Source organism: Ambystoma mexicanum, chromosome 8, assembly GCF_040938575.1.
Source record: "Ambystoma mexicanum isolate Mex_15411 chromosome 8, UKY_AmexF1_1, whole genome shotgun sequence".
Classification (NCBI taxonomy): domain Eukaryota; kingdom Metazoa; phylum Chordata; class Amphibia; order Caudata; family Ambystomatidae; genus Ambystoma; species Ambystoma mexicanum.
Window position 1 is genome coordinate 629,991,966 of NC_090929.1, and position 19,339 is coordinate 630,011,304.

At 47.2% G+C, this 19,339-nt stretch overlaps 1 protein-coding gene across 5 annotated transcripts in view; it reads right to left on the bottom strand.

Annotated features, from left to right (window-relative positions):
* The window catches only part of ECE1 (endothelin converting enzyme 1), a 696,412-nt gene that overhangs the window by 22,180 nt on the left and 654,893 nt on the right, over positions 1-19,339 (bottom strand). For all 5 annotated transcript variants that reach the window (XM_069610356.1, XM_069610353.1, XM_069610355.1 and 2 more), the window contains one exon: positions 13,515-13,610. In XM_069610356.1, coding sequence (XP_069466457.1) covers positions 13,515-13,610 — 96 coding nt within the window. The remainder of the gene's footprint in view (positions 1-13,514; positions 13,611-19,339) is intronic.

The following is a 19,339-nucleotide window of genomic DNA, read 5'->3' on the forward strand; positions in this document are numbered from 1 at the left end:
TTTCTGATAATAATCGACAACTGCTTCTGCGATGCCACAGTGTTCCATTAACCAGACATTCCCCATGTTCTGAACCCTCTGATGCACCTAGATTCTATTTCCTCTTTTCTATCAAGGAAAGCAATCTGCCTGCCTTCATAAATCCGTACATTGTAGGATTGTTTTATAAACTTCCCCATACCAACCTTCCATCATCCACTGTGTTGCCATTTGATTCAAGGTGGTATTCAGTGACCATCTCTACAGATATTCTTTCACCTCTAGAGCTCCCAAGAGATACGTGTTAATCTGCCTTACCCCTCGCGGTTTGAAGACCTGTCGATGTATATCTGAAACCAGTGGTGAATGACTGGAGATTACGCTTGGGGGGATAAAAGTCTCTGCAGTGCTGACTACTATGTGCATTTGGACCAGAAGATAACCTTATCTTGCGGACCCCAGAGTATAAAGAGAACCCACGTGCACTGGGTGATTTACTATTGGCAATTGTCGGCTAGGCCCATACCTTGTGTGAAATTGTATAGGTCCATCTGCTTCCCCGACTGCAACCCAGCCCCTCGTGACCGGTCAGTCCCAGGATCAATTACATTGAAATCCCCAGAAGGCAACTGAAAACTACATTAATCTGACATAGAACCACTGTTGAAAATCATGGAGCAGGTCCATCGAAATGGTGAGAAGCCTACATATTGATGAGACCAAACATACCCCTTGAATTCCCGTATAATCACCACATATCTGCCCCTTAAGTCCTGCAATACCCACACCTTGTGAAAGAAGAGCTATGTTCTCAGCATAATGGCAATTCATCAAGATCCCTCAGAGTTTGTGTATTGTACATGACCCAGGATGCACATTTCACATTTGGGGCCAATAAGGTGAGAATCCTGAAGGAAATCCATACAAGAATGATGGCAGCCGTGAAACTGCAGGTGAAGTCACCCCATTCTGGAATCGGTCTACTTGGTAAAGGACAGTTGTAGGTTTACCCACAGCACTGTCTATTGGATGAATGAGCTAGAAAAACAGATTATGAACCTCTACCTATCCAAAATCCCTGCCCCTCATGCTATGCAGAATCGATTTAACCACTCCAAGAATATAAACATGTTGCTGATTTATGCTTTTCTCACACGGTCGCAATGCAGTCACATCCTGCATCCCCGCCACATAGGAAGAGATGCAACCACAGCACAATGATCGACAATGGCAGAGGCATCCCAGACTGTTTGACATAACGGTCAATTTCATGCCCTGCTGTCTTGGCTTGGTTTGGTTCCGGGAGAGCCATCTCCAGGTCCCTTTCGGCCCCACCGTTTCCTACTAGTGCACTGGTAGTTGGCTTAATCTTTGGTTTTGTTTGCCGGAACCTCCATATGTATGGCCATGTGGTGATCTGGAGTCTCATCTGCTTGGTTTACAACCAGATCTATGCTTTCTCCACTGTATGAGTGGACCATACTTTGTCCCCCATGAAGCACTTGCAGTTTTGCATGGAATAGCAGCATATTTGAATTGGATGTTCCTGAGCTGCTTCTTGAAATCTTTAGCATGTCATTTCTTTACTCTGAGAACGTCATGAACGAAGATATGTCAATGTAAAGGACTACTATATCACTCCACTTGTAGGATCATTTCTTTGTTCCGTAGTTTGACCAAGTCTCTACGGGCGTGGCTAGCAGTGGACTAACTCCCTAGGATCCTGGGAGCGCCGTTAAAAAGCATAAGGATGGTACCATTACTGGAAGGTTATCCTTTAGAAAGTGTTCAGTGTTCATGTCCTCAAACTCCTGGAAGCACACCGTCCAGATGCTGTGTATTCATCTCCCTTCATTATACACTCCTCTGGATTCCAATTGCTGCATGTCACAGGTTCATGGTCATGGCCCTGTCAAAAAGGGGTGGCGGGCCCCTCTCAACCTGGAACAGAAAGCTCATTAAACAAACGTTAGAACTAGCCCTGCCCCAGATTTGTGAAGTGGGAATTGGGGAGGGAGGGGGGGGTCCATCGTGCCCAAATAGTTCCCACTCTGTGCCAGAAATGACAACCCTGATACCACTCGTTATAGCTCAATGTCTCCCCAAACAGTTGTTGGCCATGGTTCACTCTTTTGTATTTCAGAACTGCTACTTCCAAAATCACCTTGTGAGTAGCCGAGAAGACCCAAACCAGAATCCATCAACGGGAGCACAAAGAGAACAAGCGTCCAGATGAACCATGTGCCTTTACGACTTCCAAACAACGACCAGCACCCTAGAGAAATAGCCAATAAAGGAATCAGACAGTAGGTGGAGGACAGTAGTGAGGAAATAAAGGGATGTAGGTAGAATGGCACAAACATGCACTGCCCTGTTCGAACTAACTACTAATAGGGTAGAGCCAGGTAGAACATTCCTGAGGGAGCTTGACAGCCAGCAATCGGAAAATCCACCATTCGGAGAAGGCCATGCACAGCCAGTAGGGGTGACCCAGCAGAAGAAGGAACTGGGGGGTTAAGACGCTTGGGCTAGGGTGAGAAACTGACTGGAGGGGGGAGAGAGGGAAGGCCCTAGCGCCACTTCCCCATTCCTTTTTCAGTCAGTGCTTATGACCTAACAAATTCCCTGTACTATTATTTCTTCAAGCAACTGTTCATACTATCCAATTTATAACAAAACCATAGCAACTTTCTGTAGGGCTCTGTCAATTATTCAGGCCATCTGTGACATGTATTTGTTTCCGCAAAGCACACACCTGTGCTTTCAGCTCAGTCAGGGGATCCCGACACCATTGATATCTTGTCTTCTTTGGCGACCCATGTGGCAATTTTATGGGGGTCTTGTCTGATCTGTGTAAAGTCACTCCACACCAATAGAATGTTTGCTTGATTCTGTGCTTGTCTCCATTATATTTTGGATATCCATGTTGGAGGCCTCTCACTTTTACATACGGCATAGTATCAAAGTTCCGGGGAACATCTAGTTTACACGTTCATTGCTTGCCTGCCTAGAGGTAAGTTCTCCATCTTAGCTCGTTGCATTCTTCGAGACAGCTTGTGTTTTGTCATGGCACCAATCTCATGGGGTTGAGGACTCAGGAATCCCCTCAAACAACCTCTGCACCTCTGTATAATATATGGCATTTTGTTAAAATGCCTATAAAAAGTCAAACTCGCAGCATGAACCCGCCAGGTGCATTCTGTCAGGAGTCTGTAAGGCGTGCATTTTTTTTCAGAGCTCAGCAGGCGCAGATCCCTCTGTTTGCGTGGAGAGGGATTCTCAGCAGCAGCTGCTTTAATGTACAAGAACATTAAAGTCACAGCGACAAAACAGGCCGGCGCCCAAAAGTCCCTGTGCCCTGACGGCTGCGTCCAACTGGGCGCGCCGACATGGGCTCTGCCCCCAAACTGCTGCGCCGAAGCATCTGGTGCCAAAACAGCCGCGCCAAAAGGTCCTGCTTCGTGTGCATCAAGGTTTACATTCACTTGCTATGCATAGTCTGTCATCTAGTGGTTGGACTCTAGTATTACAACTTGTTTACTGGAAGTTCAGTGTCGACAGGAGCTTTCTTGTAATATTACCATACTACCTATACAGATTACCCACTCTGCTTCCAAAACACACAAATACCTCTTGTGTGTATAATTGTACCATACCCAGGTACACCTCTGCCCTCCTACACTCTTCTACATTTCTCTCTCACTCTTACCTACTAAACTCTGCACCGCTGTGGTCTGCTGATGCACTATCAAATAAAGATTCCCCAACAAGCCACTAGAATGGCTGGCAGAACCTGCCAACACTGTGGACACCCAAGGTTTCACTCCAGCTCTTCTGTGGGGGCAATCGAGATGGCAGCCTCTGTCCCAGCCCTTTTACCCTTTCAGAGTGCTTATTCCATTAGGAGCCTGAGGGGGGGGGGCACATTTTGCCCTACAATACCACCACTTGGACACAACCCAATGTCCAAGCTCCCCTGGGGCACCAGGCAGAGATGGTCGCCTATGCGGCTTCACATCTGATACTGCCAAAAGAAAATAAGTGTGGCATGGATGCTCACCTCCCCAACCCATCTCAGGTCCACCAGTCCGGTTTTAATTACAAGGCTCATCCAGTATCTGCAATCAGAGCGCACAGAGATGGCCCTGTCGAGCCCCATGGCCACCACCATCCATGACTGCGCACAGAGAAATGTGATTGTCGTTCGGTGTGGTTTCAGTGAAACTCCTCCCAGACCCCCCAATTGGCGCTGCAGTAGGTTAAGCGGGTGACTCACTCTGCAGCACATATGGCCCCATGGGAAGTTACGAGGTCCCCTTTTGTTCCTCAGTACTGTGCACTTCCTAGTGCATTTTGAGATTCTCCACTGGACATCAATCAATCCCATGGTTTTGCACCCCATCTTGGCCCCCCATCTCCTTACTATGGTGGCCACTCATGCCCCCTCCCCATACCGCTAGGCGGTGGACTCTCTAGACTTTCACTCTGGAGACCCTCAGAGTTTGCTGGTTAATTCTGGAATGTTAGTACAATGCTGAACAGTGAGTCACTCACACCAGCCTCAAACACCTCCTTCTGCACCTTGCTGCATTGGACCCAAGAGGAGCTGCCGAATTAGTACTGCAACTGATGCCAATCCTCTATCTCCAGCAGTGCTGTATGCTCAGCTCTCAGTTTCTGCGAGACCCTCAGCAACCATGCACCCAGCCGCTGCCACACAGTCTGGTTTCGCAGCTATCACAGACCAATGCAAAATCCCCCCCCCCCCCCCTTGCAGCTGCATACTTCAGCACCAACAAACGAAATGCGTTTTTTACCCTACAGCTCCAGGATCATGGCAGCATCTTCAAATTCCTTGTGCGCGGGCTTCCATCGCATCTCCCGCCTACTCCAGTCTTCATGGGGAGCAGAGGGTATCTTGCAGTCATCCCTGCACCAATCCATTTACGGGATGTACACCGGTGCTGGGAAATGCTGACTGGTGCTCCGCGCTCCATTATCCAGAGACAATTCAGGATTGTACAAGGCTACAGCAAGGAGATCACAATGGGCCCTAAGGCACATTCCCACACACCCCCACCCTTCCCTAGATCAAGATGTTACAGTACTACACATCACTGCCAAAGCGACTTATTTTCCTGCAACGTAAGGCGCAGTCAGTCTTGTGTGGTTTAGACTATGGTCTACCGAATTCCCAGACAGCCCACAGCACCTTGAGACGTTGGCCATGATAGTTGATTATATAAATGTCACAACATAATTGATAGTGTTTGCAGCTACTAATCCTTTAAAAAAAAGTTTGTCTACAGCTTCAAATGGGGGTAGCATGAGACTGTGTAGGACAGCGAATCCAACAACCCATTTCATTATTGCCTTTCAGGCTTTCGCCTGTCCAAGGGAATGGAACAAAACAGTGGTCTCCCAGCTATACCTGCCCGTCGGAGCGCATGATACGGAGGACCATTCCTTCTTAATTGATTGCTTGCAGTCTGACATGGGAATCTGCGTCTCCCCCGGAAATTGCTCCCTTCTGTCTTTCATGCGAGCCCCTGCCATTTGTGACTGGGGAAATACCAATGGAGAGCCTGGTAGACAGTCGGGAGAGTTGTCAAGGCTTTGCCATTTTACGGTGGCTTGAACGCATATTTGAAGTCACTCAACACACTCAAATTGTATGGCCCGCCATTCCAATTCTATGCTGATAACATTGGAACTATGATCCAATTGGGCGGAGTTAACCAGGCAAACTCAGACTCCATGAATTGGCAGTGTTAAATTGATATATTACAGCAACCAATGTCTCAAAGACAAAATGAAGGCCTTCCTATTTGCAATACCCTCTTTGTTGGCCCAAACTCAGAGCCCTCCCCCACCCAACCAACCAAGGCAGTAATTAAGACGTTTTCTTCGACATGTACTTAATGACCAGATCAATACAGTGGTAAAACAAAAGCTATCAACAACACATGTTGTCACACCCTTGTGTTTTTGCCCTGCTATGTACATTTATTGTTTCTGTATGTGCCTAATCTGTTATGTAACTAAGCTGCCAGTTGTCGTATGCAATGCACCCTGATACACTGGCGCACAATACAAGTAATAAAACAAACATGCTAAAACATATCATCCATCCCTTAGACGGCCGACACAGATCAGAAGGGGTCAGGGCAGGCACTAATCCCACCCGACCTGGATGACTGCAACAGCTAATTCTGGAGCTCCAAAGCTTCCAATCATACAACAGTGCAGTGCAGTGCAGCGGATGCAGAGCATAGCTGCCCACCTGATAACGTCCATGGGGAAACACAACTAGAACTTCTTGGTCTTCTGGAACTTTAACTGGCATTCTGTGGCTGTACGTTTCAAGTTCTCTGCTTCATCTTCACATGCATTTGCCCCAAATATCTGGCACCTTTTGCCCCCGCTTTCACACCCTTGTCGGGATCCTTTGTGTTGCCTTAGAAGGTCCACCTGCTTTTGGGGATTTGTGAAAGGTTGTCCCTTTTATTTTGTTTGTTGAACCACTTTCGCAATTGGGCAACCTTCACTACATCTTCCCAAGCCCATTTCCCCTTTGCCGGTGACCATTGTACCACTGCACGGAGCCACACTGGAATGGTCTCACGCGTGGGCATGCGTGGTACTAAGTAGATGCAGGAAGCCATCATCCACAACAGTTTAACCTCTGTTCTTACTGATGGGAGTCTCGGAAAGAACTGTTGACAGAAAGGCCAGTATCACAACGGTTCCCAAGAATGGGTCTGGATTGCACTGGAACTAGATCTGATCTCGTGACATTTCTTGAGAACGCCAAACAGTGCCGTAGTTTAATTGTGCACTGGTTGGCACTGCTTGACAAAAAAATAATAAACTCAACTCAATTTATCTCAACTTGTGTACACTTTTAAGGGTGGTGTGATGAATTAGATTTCTGTCTGTAATTATTGCACATTCAACACTTGTGTGATATATGTGTAATGTCTAATCATTCTATTGTAATGTTTGGTATAGCGTGTGTTTTGGTGTTCTGTGATTTCAACAATAATCACGCGACTTTCAACTCTGTATAATGAGCGTTTCGTTCACTTGTCTTACATTTGATTAACTGCTAAGCGATATATGCATCAATTACCTGGGTATGGTATAAGCATACCCTCACGACTCAATTGAAATTAATTCACAAACTAGTGGTATTTTTGTGTTTTAGAATCACAGTGGGTAACCTGCAAACGTAGCACAGGGTGATATTACAAGAAAGCCCCTGTTGATACTGAACAGTAAACAAGTTGTAATACTACAGTCCAACCACTAGATGACAGACTATGCATAGCAAGTGATTGTAAACCTTGAAGCACACGCAGCAGGACGTTTTGGCGAAGCTTCGGCGCAGCCGCTTGGGTGCAGAACCCACGTCGTGCGCCAAGTTGGACGCAGCAGACAGTGCGCAAGCAAGGACTATTGGACGCCGGCATGTTTTGGTGCTCTGGCGTGAATGTTCTTATACATTAAAGCAGCTGCTGCTGGGAATACCTCTCCTCGCAAGCAGAGGAATCCGAGCCTGCAGAACTCGGAAAAATGCACATTTTACAGACTCCTGGGAGAATGCAGCTGGCGGGTTCATGCTGCGTGTTTGACTTTTTATAGTCATTTTAACAAAATGCCATATATTATACATTCATCCCACTTCACTGCCATCTACATGGTTTGGGCATTCATAGATTTTCAGCAGTCCCACTAAAAGGCCCCTGAAGAAACTCCATCACCAGGAAGCAGCATGGAATGGTAAGCGTGGCAGCAATGCACAGCAGCCGAACACCATATGTTGTGCATTAATGTGCAAGCCGACATGTGTCACTCACTTTTTGAGCGTTAGTGCTGCCTTTTTAAACTCGGAGCACTACCGGTCCTTTGTTTCATAAATACATGTACATTTTAAAAATTGTTTTGTGCACAGGGGTTTCTATACGCACGCGAGGAGTGTTTGTGTGCCCAGTTCCTTTTGCACGTGGGTGTTTTGCGTTTGTCACTGAAATTGTGAATTTTTGTGTGCACGCGTTGAGTGCATTTTATATGTTTATTGCTGAGTGAAATGTTTGTGTGCATACAATGAGTGCCATCTCGGAGTTAAAATGAGGAGTTATTATCGGGGTTGGGGCAGCCCCCGAGGACCCATTTGGCACGACGGCCGTAAGCAGATAGGCTGCAATGATGTCAGTAGCGTCCGAGCGCCAAAAGAATTGCGCCGTATTGGCTTTTGCGCCACTTTTGTCCGTGCCAAAAGGAGCTTTGCGGCCAAAAGGGTGCGCACCAAAAACTGATTTTGCCAAAACAGGGTGTACTGTGATGCACAAGGGACAGGACGTCTCGGCGGGACGAATTGGCTATGGAACGTTTCAGCGTGGACGTGTGTTCGCAGGTCCCCTTTCGGCACGCTCTATTGGCCGCAGCCAGTGGGGCGCAGGGATCATTGGGCGCGGGACATTCCCTCCCTGATCACAACAGCCCCGTTTATGACACAAGTGTCTGCCTCCAGCAAGCAGTCAAAACATCCCCTGACCCTCATAAGTACCAAACAATGCTTGCTGTTCTGCACAGTATGTTACTTCTAACTTATGAGTGAGATGGCTGGCCTTTGTACGGTTTCCTTTTATTAATGCAGGTGTATAGCGCATGCATTAATAAAGATAATCATTGTTGGTGACCTTGGATGAAAAAGGGTGCTCGGTTCACTTGGCGGGTGCACTTCTCTGGAGGGGGTCTGGAATGAAGCACGCGGCGACTGCACCAGCCGTGGGGCCTCCATTCGCTCTGTACATGATGACCCGGCTGTGCTGGAGCGATCTGCATTGGAGGCAGGGCTGGCGATGAACCCTTTTTACTATGACACACAAACACCATTCTTGTGTCCGTGGGTTTGTGAGACATGAGAGGCTGCCTCATTTCCTGCCCACGACTGCACCCATAATGGCAAAGTACACAAGCCCCAGGATGTACAAAAAAAGGTGGCATCCCTTGTTCGGTTGCGTTACACGTGGTGTTTAGGAGTAAGGACCCTCATAACCCTCCAAAAAAGCGTTGTAGAAAGGGTGTCCTCCTTCCCTGGGTTTGTGAGTGCCCTCCAAGGTAGACAGTGACACCCACAGTTACTTAGTGCGAGTCCCCTTCCCAACACCCGCCAGTTACACAATAACATACTAGCGATTCCCTTTTTGTTGAAATAGCATGGCATTACAAAATGGCTGTTTACAATCTGATATAAGGCTTTGCATTTGCAGTACTGAACTGTTTGCTATTCAAGTGTTCTACACTTTATATAGGGACTCAGTGGCCAAAGTGGCGCGGCCAAAGTATGAAGACTCGCCTCAAAAAGACAATGCCATTGCGATCTACACCGAATCCAGCTCCTTTGGCAACGTATGCTCATCTAGGCGCTAGAAGGGCAGGTGGTGGAAAAATAGAACCCCTTTTTGCTGTGCTCTTCACAGTGTGCATTTTTTTCATATGGGACGCATCTTACATTGTCAGAAAGGGTTACTCCACTGGGTCAACGGCCTACTAGGCAAAGGGAATATTACTTCTCTGGAAAGGTACATGTACATGGTACCTACACCCCCCCCCCCCCCCCCGCAGAACAAGCACCTGGTCTACACAGCAGGCCTTCGCTAAACACTGCTGCCTGCATGATTGATGGCTGGGGCTGTTAATACACATTTACCGCAGCCACTCCCATTCAGACACCTCGGCTCTGTTGGTAGATTAATGCCGCAGATTAAGGGTTTCATTGGGAACTCCTTTTGAATAGATTAAGTTTAACAGCAGCCATGCAGCTCTAGCATACATTTAAAAAAACAAACACACCGTATAAAGGGTTAAAAATACCAAACTCCAAGGCACCGGATACCCCTGCCGGGGCATTTGTGTAGCACTGAATCCCTGGGTAACAAAGCTCTTTCGTACATTTGGGAATTCTGATGCCCATTTTAATGTTGGAATTTAAAGGGGCACAGACTAATCTCGATTTTGGTGCATGTCATCAGAGGTCAGTTTATGTTGGTTAGCAAAGGTTTGTGGGAATGTTGTCATTTCCCGTATTAAGTAGAAGTCCTGGGTCAGATTCAACTCCAGCCATTTGAGGCGCTAAATCCGCGTACGCGTCCCAACTGAAAAATAGTTTTTTTTGTTGCACCGATTCAGTAGTTTGGCAGTGGTTTAATAATGTTTAAAGATTGCCCTGATGCACCTCGTGACATCCTATATTGATGAGGTTGGCTGTCTCTAGTCTGCACACCATCTCCCTTTGCAAACACATCATTACTGCTTTGACCCTTTGCTTATACTCCTAACGTCACCTTATCCCTCATTCACTCCTTTCACTCTAAGAAGGTGTAACCAGCTACCTAAATGCCATCTGCTACTGGATGGCTCAATGTAGCCCTATGCACAAGTCTTCAAAGATAGGAGTCCTATTTCTCCTTGCCTCCTTTGCCAACCCCACTCGCCACGCGTGAACTCACCCCATAGCCCATGACTAAACATTGGGATACTCTGGGACAGCGAATGGAAAATCTTCCAGCTAACCATGCCACTGCCACCGTAGCCACCATGGACGTCATTTGGGAGTCGCCAGGGGTCGCAACTGCGCCCCCTGAGATCTCCCTCGCTACCCCTAACAAAAAAAACCACAGAATGTTTTTTAAACATTTTTTCACATTGAGGCTCACGGGCTGTGGCCAGCAGCACGCGGCTCTTTGTTTCTGGATTGGCCGATTATCTTATGAAATAGCTCAGTGGGTTGAGCGCTGGCTGCTGCAATGTATGTTTGATCGGCAGGCTGCAGATTCGACTCCCAGCAAAGTCAACTCAGCCTTTCATCCTGCTGAGGTTGATAAATGAGTACCAACACAGGTTGGGTGATATTGTATGTATATTTGTTCTATATGAAGCGCTTAAGCATAAGTGCTATACAATAACAAATAATTATCGTTTGGCCATGGATGTCTGCTTGCATTCACAGTGATTTGGTAATATGGGCCTATACGCACTGATGTGAACGATACATATGGTGATGCATTCTTGTATGAAATGCATATCACGTTACAGTGATTCTATCTCTACCTCTTTAGCCTCTCTTCGCTGGCTACCTTATCACTCTCAATTGAATTTTCTCTGTAATGCATTCAAGGCCCTTCATGGTCTTGCTCCTATCTATCTTGCATCCCTTGTCTCTTTCTTTGTCCCCTCCGCTCTCAGGCCAACATCCTATTAAATGCACCTCGTCCTCCTTGTGCGTCTTCGCGTTTTCGCTCCGTTTGCTTGCTCCTCACTATTGGAATAGTCTCCCTCTTTCCCTATGGTCCATTGATTCTTATGCTACTTTCGCTGTTGCTCTGAAAACCTTTCTACTTCCATTGTAATTGTGCATTTTAAAGTCTGTGACTGAAGTTGTTCACCTGTTTATTGTATTCATATTGTATTATACACTAGCCCACTATTGTACTGTAAACTGGCTTCTGTACAGCGCCTTGGTTTAAGACACTATATAAATAACAAATGCATACAAATACTACTCTCTACCCTTGCGATCCCCAAACCGTACTACTCTGCAAGCCTACTTAGTCTACCCCACTATCCTTTTACTCCCTTCAACACATGTCTCAAGTTTGTGACACCCCCTTTTCAGCCTGCCCAACTCCTCATCCCCCTCTACCTACCGTCGCAACAATGGATGGCTCTCCATGCAAAATCACTATTTAAATATATGCTAATCATCAGTAAATCCATCCATGGCCTTACCCCTGCATTATTTCGCTGACTGCATCCCACTGCACTCTCCAACTCTTTGCTACTCGTCTCTTTAAAACTGATCAGCACCCTGCATCCTAGGTACCTCCCTGTGCTTTTTGCCCCTCCCCCGCCACTTGCTTCACTCCACTGGAATTCTCTTTCCCTGCTATCAAAGACATCTCTCCAGTGCAACACCTTAAAATGAGGTTCCAACTCCATCTACTCGAGATGGAAGGAGCCCCCGCAAACCCTTCCACCCTTCTTTTCAAACTAACTGCCAAACTCACCTCTCCTGCACTCTGCACTCATCGCTCTCTGCAATGTGTAAATATGTAAAGACTGGGCCTGGATGTTCGATGTTAAATATTATGTCCCCCAGTTTCTGCTCGTTGTAAAAGTTCCCACTCTTACCCCTCACCGCTCAGTACACATGATATGATATGGCATTTATAACGCGCCTATACACAAGTGTTTCAAGGTGTGACGAGGCAAGGGAGGGGAACCGATGGAGGACAAAAATCAACGATCTTACTAGGCCTAGTGACAGTAAGATCGCGCAAGTGCAGGGGGGAGGAGAGAAGTGCCGGGGATGGGGTGGATGTGCAAGTGCCGGACATGGGATCACAACGAGTAGTGCAGACAGAAGGTGTCAATACGTGCACTCATTTAAACGAGCAGTGGCAAAACACAACGTTTTGGCTTTTGTGTAGGCATTGGCTAGGCTGGCCATAATGGTATTATCTGGCCCCAAGGTGACAAAAGCTGGAAAATGGTATATCTGGGTATATGATAGCAGTGCCCATCAAATGCCTAATACTGTTACAGATGGCAAAACATTTGGCTTTGCTAATGCTTGTTTTTAATAAGACTTTAGGGCAAGGAACAGAGGTGAAGACACAATATTGCTTATGAATCAAGGGGCTAAAGGTACACTTGGTCAAGGCATTTTTTTTAATTAAACTTGGGAGAGCATTTACAACTGTGATTAAGCCATTAAGTCTCAGAGGTTTGCTTAGACATAACAATGAAAGGCCCTATAAAGCAACACGTTTGATGTTACTGCTTGGTAGAGCTAGCTTAAAGAGTTCCCAGGTTAATGCGCTTTGGGCAGGCAGGTGCAGTCAGCAAGTGGGGACGGCCAAAGGGATTAGCATGGCCATGGGGAGTCTATCAGTAAAAAGCCAACACCCACCCACTGTGTTTTTCTCCTCAAATCCCATCTTCCTCCTCTATGTAATGAAATAGCTTTGGCTTTTAACTAATCGGCAAAAGCTAACAATGGTCTTATGTAAAGGCACCTTCCCATAAGCCTCTGCTCTGTTATTGCGTGCTTACTTTAAAAAACTGCTGTTAAAAAAACTGAACCCTGCTCTTCAATAAATACAAATGCATCATAACTTCATGTGAAAGGCTAATTGGTCGGGTGTAATATACCCCTCCACGTAAGGCTAAATGGGGTGATTTTAGAGTGCCCTGTGCAAGGTAACAATCTCAATGCCATGCCCCTGAAGTCTCTTGAACACCTGCAGTCTTCTGAAAAGAGTGTTGCTAAGAGAAGGGGCTTTTTAGCAGCAGCTTTCTTACTGTGCACTCTCTAAATTGTAAATCCTGAGTAGGCTGTGTGGTACACATCCTCCATTACATCCAATTCAATCAAGATTATCAAGATGGCTTGAATACTGGAACAGCCACTAAAAACCATAAGAACGACGGTGCCTGGGCGAGCGGAAGGTAAGGTCAAGGTCCCTTACCTGGGCGAATCCCACAAAAAAGAGCTGGTGGTTGGAAAGTTCCAGGCTCGGTAACACCTTCTCATCACCATTCTTCGTCACCCAGTTTTCGTAGGCCTGTCGAAAGAAATAGATCTCCAGTTTAAGCTTAAAACGAAGCATAATATTAAATAGGTTATTTTAGGACAATCATCCAAGTACAAAAGACAACCATTGGATGAAATTGGATGCCACTGGTTATCTCCTTGGATTACAAACTCTGTTACTGCTTCGCAACTCACCAGACCAGACACAGACTAAGGACAAAGTCACGATTGCTTATGGCTCCAAACCCAACGGACAGGGGCCCCGATCATAAACCCCAATTAAATAAAATAAATGTTATTTACCAGCCAGACAAGTTTTGCAGCATTAGATCAGTAGCAGAATAACAGGTTTTTCCAAATATGCCCCATTAGTGGTTGTTCTGGACCAATGATAAATGTTTGATAGAACAACAATGAAATTGTTGATATAAAAAGGTGTATATTTCGTCCTCATATGACATGGACTGCGTGAGAGACTTGCGTGGCTGCAAACCTCCGATGCTCTTCCTATTGGCAGTCTCAAAAAAGTACCCCACAACAGTCACCTTAAATGCCGTGCCTGCTTCAGTTGCACTCTGTGCTTTTACAACCACCCCGTCGGGCGTTCTGCTCATTCACCATGTCCCTTTTGATGCGGAGAGCTCACTATGTGGGCTCTTGCAATGCAATCGCATCTCGCTGAACTAACCAAGGCCATGCTACATGCACTCTCCCCTTTGCTCATAGGAGTCCAGGTGCTTGGCAGATCTGGGAAGATGGGGGAATGGGAAACAAGATGCAGATGGCTAAAAAGTTGACAAATAGGGGTTCCAGATGGCATCTTCCAAAAAAGAGGCGATAATCAGAGAACGGAGAGAGGCAAGAGCTTATGGGGACAATCAAGGGTACATTAGAGCAGAAAGTCCTTCCTTACAAAGTATCAAAAAAGAAATGGTTGGCAGATGCGAAGAAAGTTGATGGACAGAAACATTCGCCGATTTTCATAGGACGACACATTTTGGCAACAGCTCACAATTTGTACTCTTTTCACTTTACGGCAGACAGGGATGGTGGTAGTTTAATCTTCAACGTATATTAAGCCTGCAAAATAAGTTCCGTAGGTGAGGAACCGTTTCTTTTGCACTATGACTTTGTTCTAGATGCACCTGATTTCAAAGTTCCTAAACTGTAGTAGGATATTACATCATCACTAAATCTCTCTAGCCCTCCCAGAAATGCGTGGACCACTGGAACCTTGAACAGCAGTTCTGGGCATGTGCTCCTACTGATAGAATCGAGGTAGGGAATATCATCCTCCCTTGTAGCAAACAGATCTCACACTGTATAGATCACCTCTTTGTGCAAAACCTTGCAGAACACCTTTTCAGCAAATTCAATTTCCTAGCGGACGGCCTTCTGGACCCCAGAATATTTCTGTACAGTGAGCCGAGTATCTAAAAATACTCTTAAGTACGACCTCGGGAGCCAAAAACTGCCAAGTGTTCGTACCCCCGGACTGTGACGCTGCACACCACAATTGTTTCTGGCCAGTAGTTTATCTGAATTTCATGTATGGCCAGGGAAAATAGTTTACATTTGGACAGTCGACTACGCATGTTGATGCGTCTTCAACACCTGGCATTCTTGCACTTTTCAAAGAAGTCACCGACGGGGGGTAGACTTCTAGGAGAAACAACCAGGGATGCTCGCCACTCTCTAGATTGCCCAACAAAGGCCATTCTCTGCCCTGATGTGCAAAAGTGCGAAGAGGCCACGGAGCAAACCACCTGAACAAGTTGGAGTGATTTTGAGATGGCTCCTAGCCTGCCAACCAACCAATTTACTTTTGTTTTGTTAAATACTTTTATTGATTTTCGCCAAACAATTAACATGAACAACCATTTCCAATCCCTCCCCCATACCACACCCCAGTCCAGCCCATGCCAATTGTCCGATAGGTCCCTTCCCCAGTCTCGTGTCTGTCCAATGTCTTCCAGGTTGTGCCTCTTGGTGGACAGTAACCTTGCTCCCTATTCCCTCCCACACCCATATGCACCGATTCGATCTGTGCTTCAGGGGGAGCAGGTCGTCAGGAGAGGTTTGTAAATAGTTCAGAAGCAAGTTCCATACAAGTCCCTTGTCCTCACTCCCATCTCTCCTCCCCAAATTTTGCACTATCCGGTGTTCTGCAGCTACCCATTGCCACACATCAGCCAGCTACACACTCTTCCAAGCTACTGTCAACCTATGTTTCGCCAGCAGAAATAAAAAAGCAACCACCTTTTTCTTCTGGATTCCCCAGTTCCCCTGGGTATCACCCCCAGTAGACATCTTGGGACAATCTAGCTGAGCTCCCACTAGGGCATTAATCCTCACCACCACCTCCCTCCAGTAACCTTGTATTATTGGACATGCTCACACCATATGGCAGTAACCAGCTGAGTCGTGTTTGCATCTGGGACATTTGTTTGGATGGTCCGGGCAGATCATATGTAATTTCTGAGGGGTTAGATAGACTCTATGCATCAAGTTAAACTGGATCAGCTTAAAACGCCAGTTCCTGGATACCTTTCTAGTGTGCATGCATATTTTCTCCCAATCCACCTCCTCAAAGGTTGTCTCAAGTTCTGTTCCCACTTATTTTGCACAGTAAGCTGCGGTAGGGGGCTGTAGTGCCATGTACAGCCTCGATACGGCATGCCTGCCATCCCGATGGGGAGGAGAGAGTAGAATAACAGTCTAACAGTCGTCTGTGGCTCATCGGGTATTGTGTCCCATTTGCCTGCGAGCGCACCAGTTAACCTAGCGTAGTTTAAGAACTGCCCCGATGGCATCTGAAACTTCCCAGCCCATGCACCGAATGGCATTATCGTCCCTGCCTGTAAGAGGTCTCCCAGCACCTTCCTTGCGTACACTTTGCATCCCCATGTCCGGTACTATCCCGGCTACCTTGGCGTCGGCCCTCAGAGGTATCTCAGGGCCGTAACCGTCTCCCGGTCGTAGTTTAATGCGTGTCCTTTTCCATGCCAGCCTCACCACCTTACTCAGGCAGGAGCCTTCTGACTTTTATCCTGCCATAACAGTACCTTCCTGTGTAATGCCTCTTGGGTTCTCCAGAAGCTGCCTGTCCAGTTCTCCTTCGTCTATCTCCCATCTGGTGGTGTGCTATAATTGGGCCGCCAAGACATATAGCTCAAAGTCGGGGAGGGCAAGTCCTCCTTCCCGGTATTTCCTGCGTAATGTGGCGAGCGACACCCTATGCCATTTCCCTCCCCACAGTAGGTCTGTGATTTTGTGGTCTAGTATCTTGAAGAACGCGGCCCTGTCCGTGTGGGGAATATTTGCAAACAGGTAGAGCAATCAGGGGAGTATCAGCATCTTTCAGATCGCCATTTTGCCTATTAGGGACAGGGGTAGCTATTCCAGAAAGCAATCCCATCATCTATCCCCTTAAGTGCTGTGACGACATCATGCTGGAAGGAATCTGCTGTGGAATGGTGAGTCTGGAGACCGAGATAGCGGAAGGATTCGTCCACCCAGAGAAACCCAACCTCTGGCAGGTCCTACAATGCCCTACCCTGCAGAGATCCCAGTGGGACACCAGTGATTTTTCTATGTTCACTTGAAATCCTGTGAAAACATCGTATAAAGAGATGATGTGTTGCCGAGACTCTACCCGGATTCCTGCATCGTGGAATTGTGCCCAGAAGATCTGTGCCATAGGCTCCAGTGCAAGGGCAAATTGGATGGGCGACTGCGGGCAGCCATGCCGCATTCTGCTGCCCAGTTGCCAACTCCACAAGACCACCTTTCCCGTCTTCACCTGCGCCATGGGCTCCTCGTATTGCAGCCAGATATATTTCAGCATATTTGGCCCCATCCCATTTCTCTCCAGGACTCAGAAAAACGACTCCCAATTAACAGAGTCAAAGGCCTTAACCACGTCTAGGGAGACCACCGCCATTTCCTCTGCTGACCCCTGACCTTTTTCTATGATGTGCTGGAGTCTCCTGAGATTCATCGTTGCATTTCTACCCCATACAAAGCCACATTGGTCTTGATGGATCAAGTGAGCGAGTGTCTTAATGATTCTGGCCAACAACAGTACCCAGTATTTTGGTGTGCATATATAACTGCAAGATGGGCCGGTATAATCCACTGTGACGTGGTTTCCTCCCTGGTTTAAGCAGTACGAGAATGATGGCTTCCTGCATGGTTGCAGTGAGGCTCCCTTTCTGGAAGGCCCACTCGGAGTTGCCGGAGACAGGGGATTAGTAGGTCCGCATACGTCTTATAAAATTCTGCCATGAGGATGTCGACCATGGACGTCTTTTTGCTTCAAAGCAATTCTATTTCCCATATAATTTCAGCTTCTGTTAGGGGTTCATCAAGTGTTGCAATTGCTTCCTCACTCAGCTGCAGAAGGGAGGCCTGATCTGGCACCTCCTCCATGTCTTGGGTATGCCCCTGCCCCCTACCCTTGTACAGCTGCTCATATTATTACTGGAACACTGTATTAATGTCTTCGTGTGTGGTAGCCAGGACCCGTTCTCCATTTCCACCTGGGTAATTAAGCTCTGGGGTCAATCTGAGGAACAGGATCAAATGCCAGCCTGCCTAGTACCCCTCCCCATGAATCCTCGTCAGGTGGTGCACCTAGTCACGTTTACCCAACCGTTCTTGCGTCTGCCACCTATGCACCATTCCCCACAGAAGTGCTGCTTCGCATCCCAACCCCTTTGCCATATCTCCCTCAAGTACCCTGAGGTCCTCCAAGTCTTTTAAAGTGCAGAATGTCGAGCAAACCCCAAGTGTGGCGGCAATACATTTGCCCCTCATTACCACCTTCAACTCCCATACCACCCCATAGTCACTGAGCCTTCATTGACCTCAAAATAGTCCCTTATGGCTCAGCTAAGCTCTTCTGCCTATGCCCCATCAGTCAATGCCTCAGCTCATAGCCGCCAGGTGGGGGACGCCAGCTCCTCCTCACCCATACCATTGTGGCTTTTAAGGGGGCATGGTCCTATATTGTCCTTCCCGGAACTGGGCAAACTGCTCCCTCGCCACAAAAATATAATCTTATTGCGAGTATGTGAAATGCGGGTGGGAATAAAAGGAATAGCCCCTTTCTTCTCCCAGCGTCTCGCGCCAGAGATCGACCATGTCTAAATCTGATAGCATGCCTCCCAGAGATTTAGAGTCTTCTTATGTTCCTTGGGGTCTGACCCATCTAATTGCGGTTGAAGTACGTAGTTAAAATCTCCCCCCCATATCTGCTCCCTATGTCTGTGCCCACCCCCATCATGCCTACTACACCATGAAGTTAGGTATCGGATGCATAAGAGTTTGTCAGACACATTTCCCGCTCGTCTAGCAGCCCCAGCAGAATAAGAGTCCTGCCTTCCTCATTGCAGTAAATCTTAGTTGCCTGAAAGGGAACTCCTCTCACTATTCAAGTCAACACCCCTCTAGAGTAGCTGGAGTAGGCTGTGCCATGCACTTCACCCCCCCACCCCAGCTAGTCTTCACCTCCTCGAGTTCTGCCCTATTGAGGTGCGTTTCTTGGAGCATTGCAAACTGCACCACCCCCTCATCTCTTCAGAAACCCCATTTGTTTCCTACACATGCTTGGTTGCCAAAGTCCATGTGAGAATAGTCAATGATCCCATGGTTCTGGCTGTGGACCCCCCTTCTCACACCTTCTTAGCATATATCGTTGCCCTGCATGGCCTTTGGCTGCTTTCCCAAGGTGGACTCCACCCCCCCCTTCAACGACCC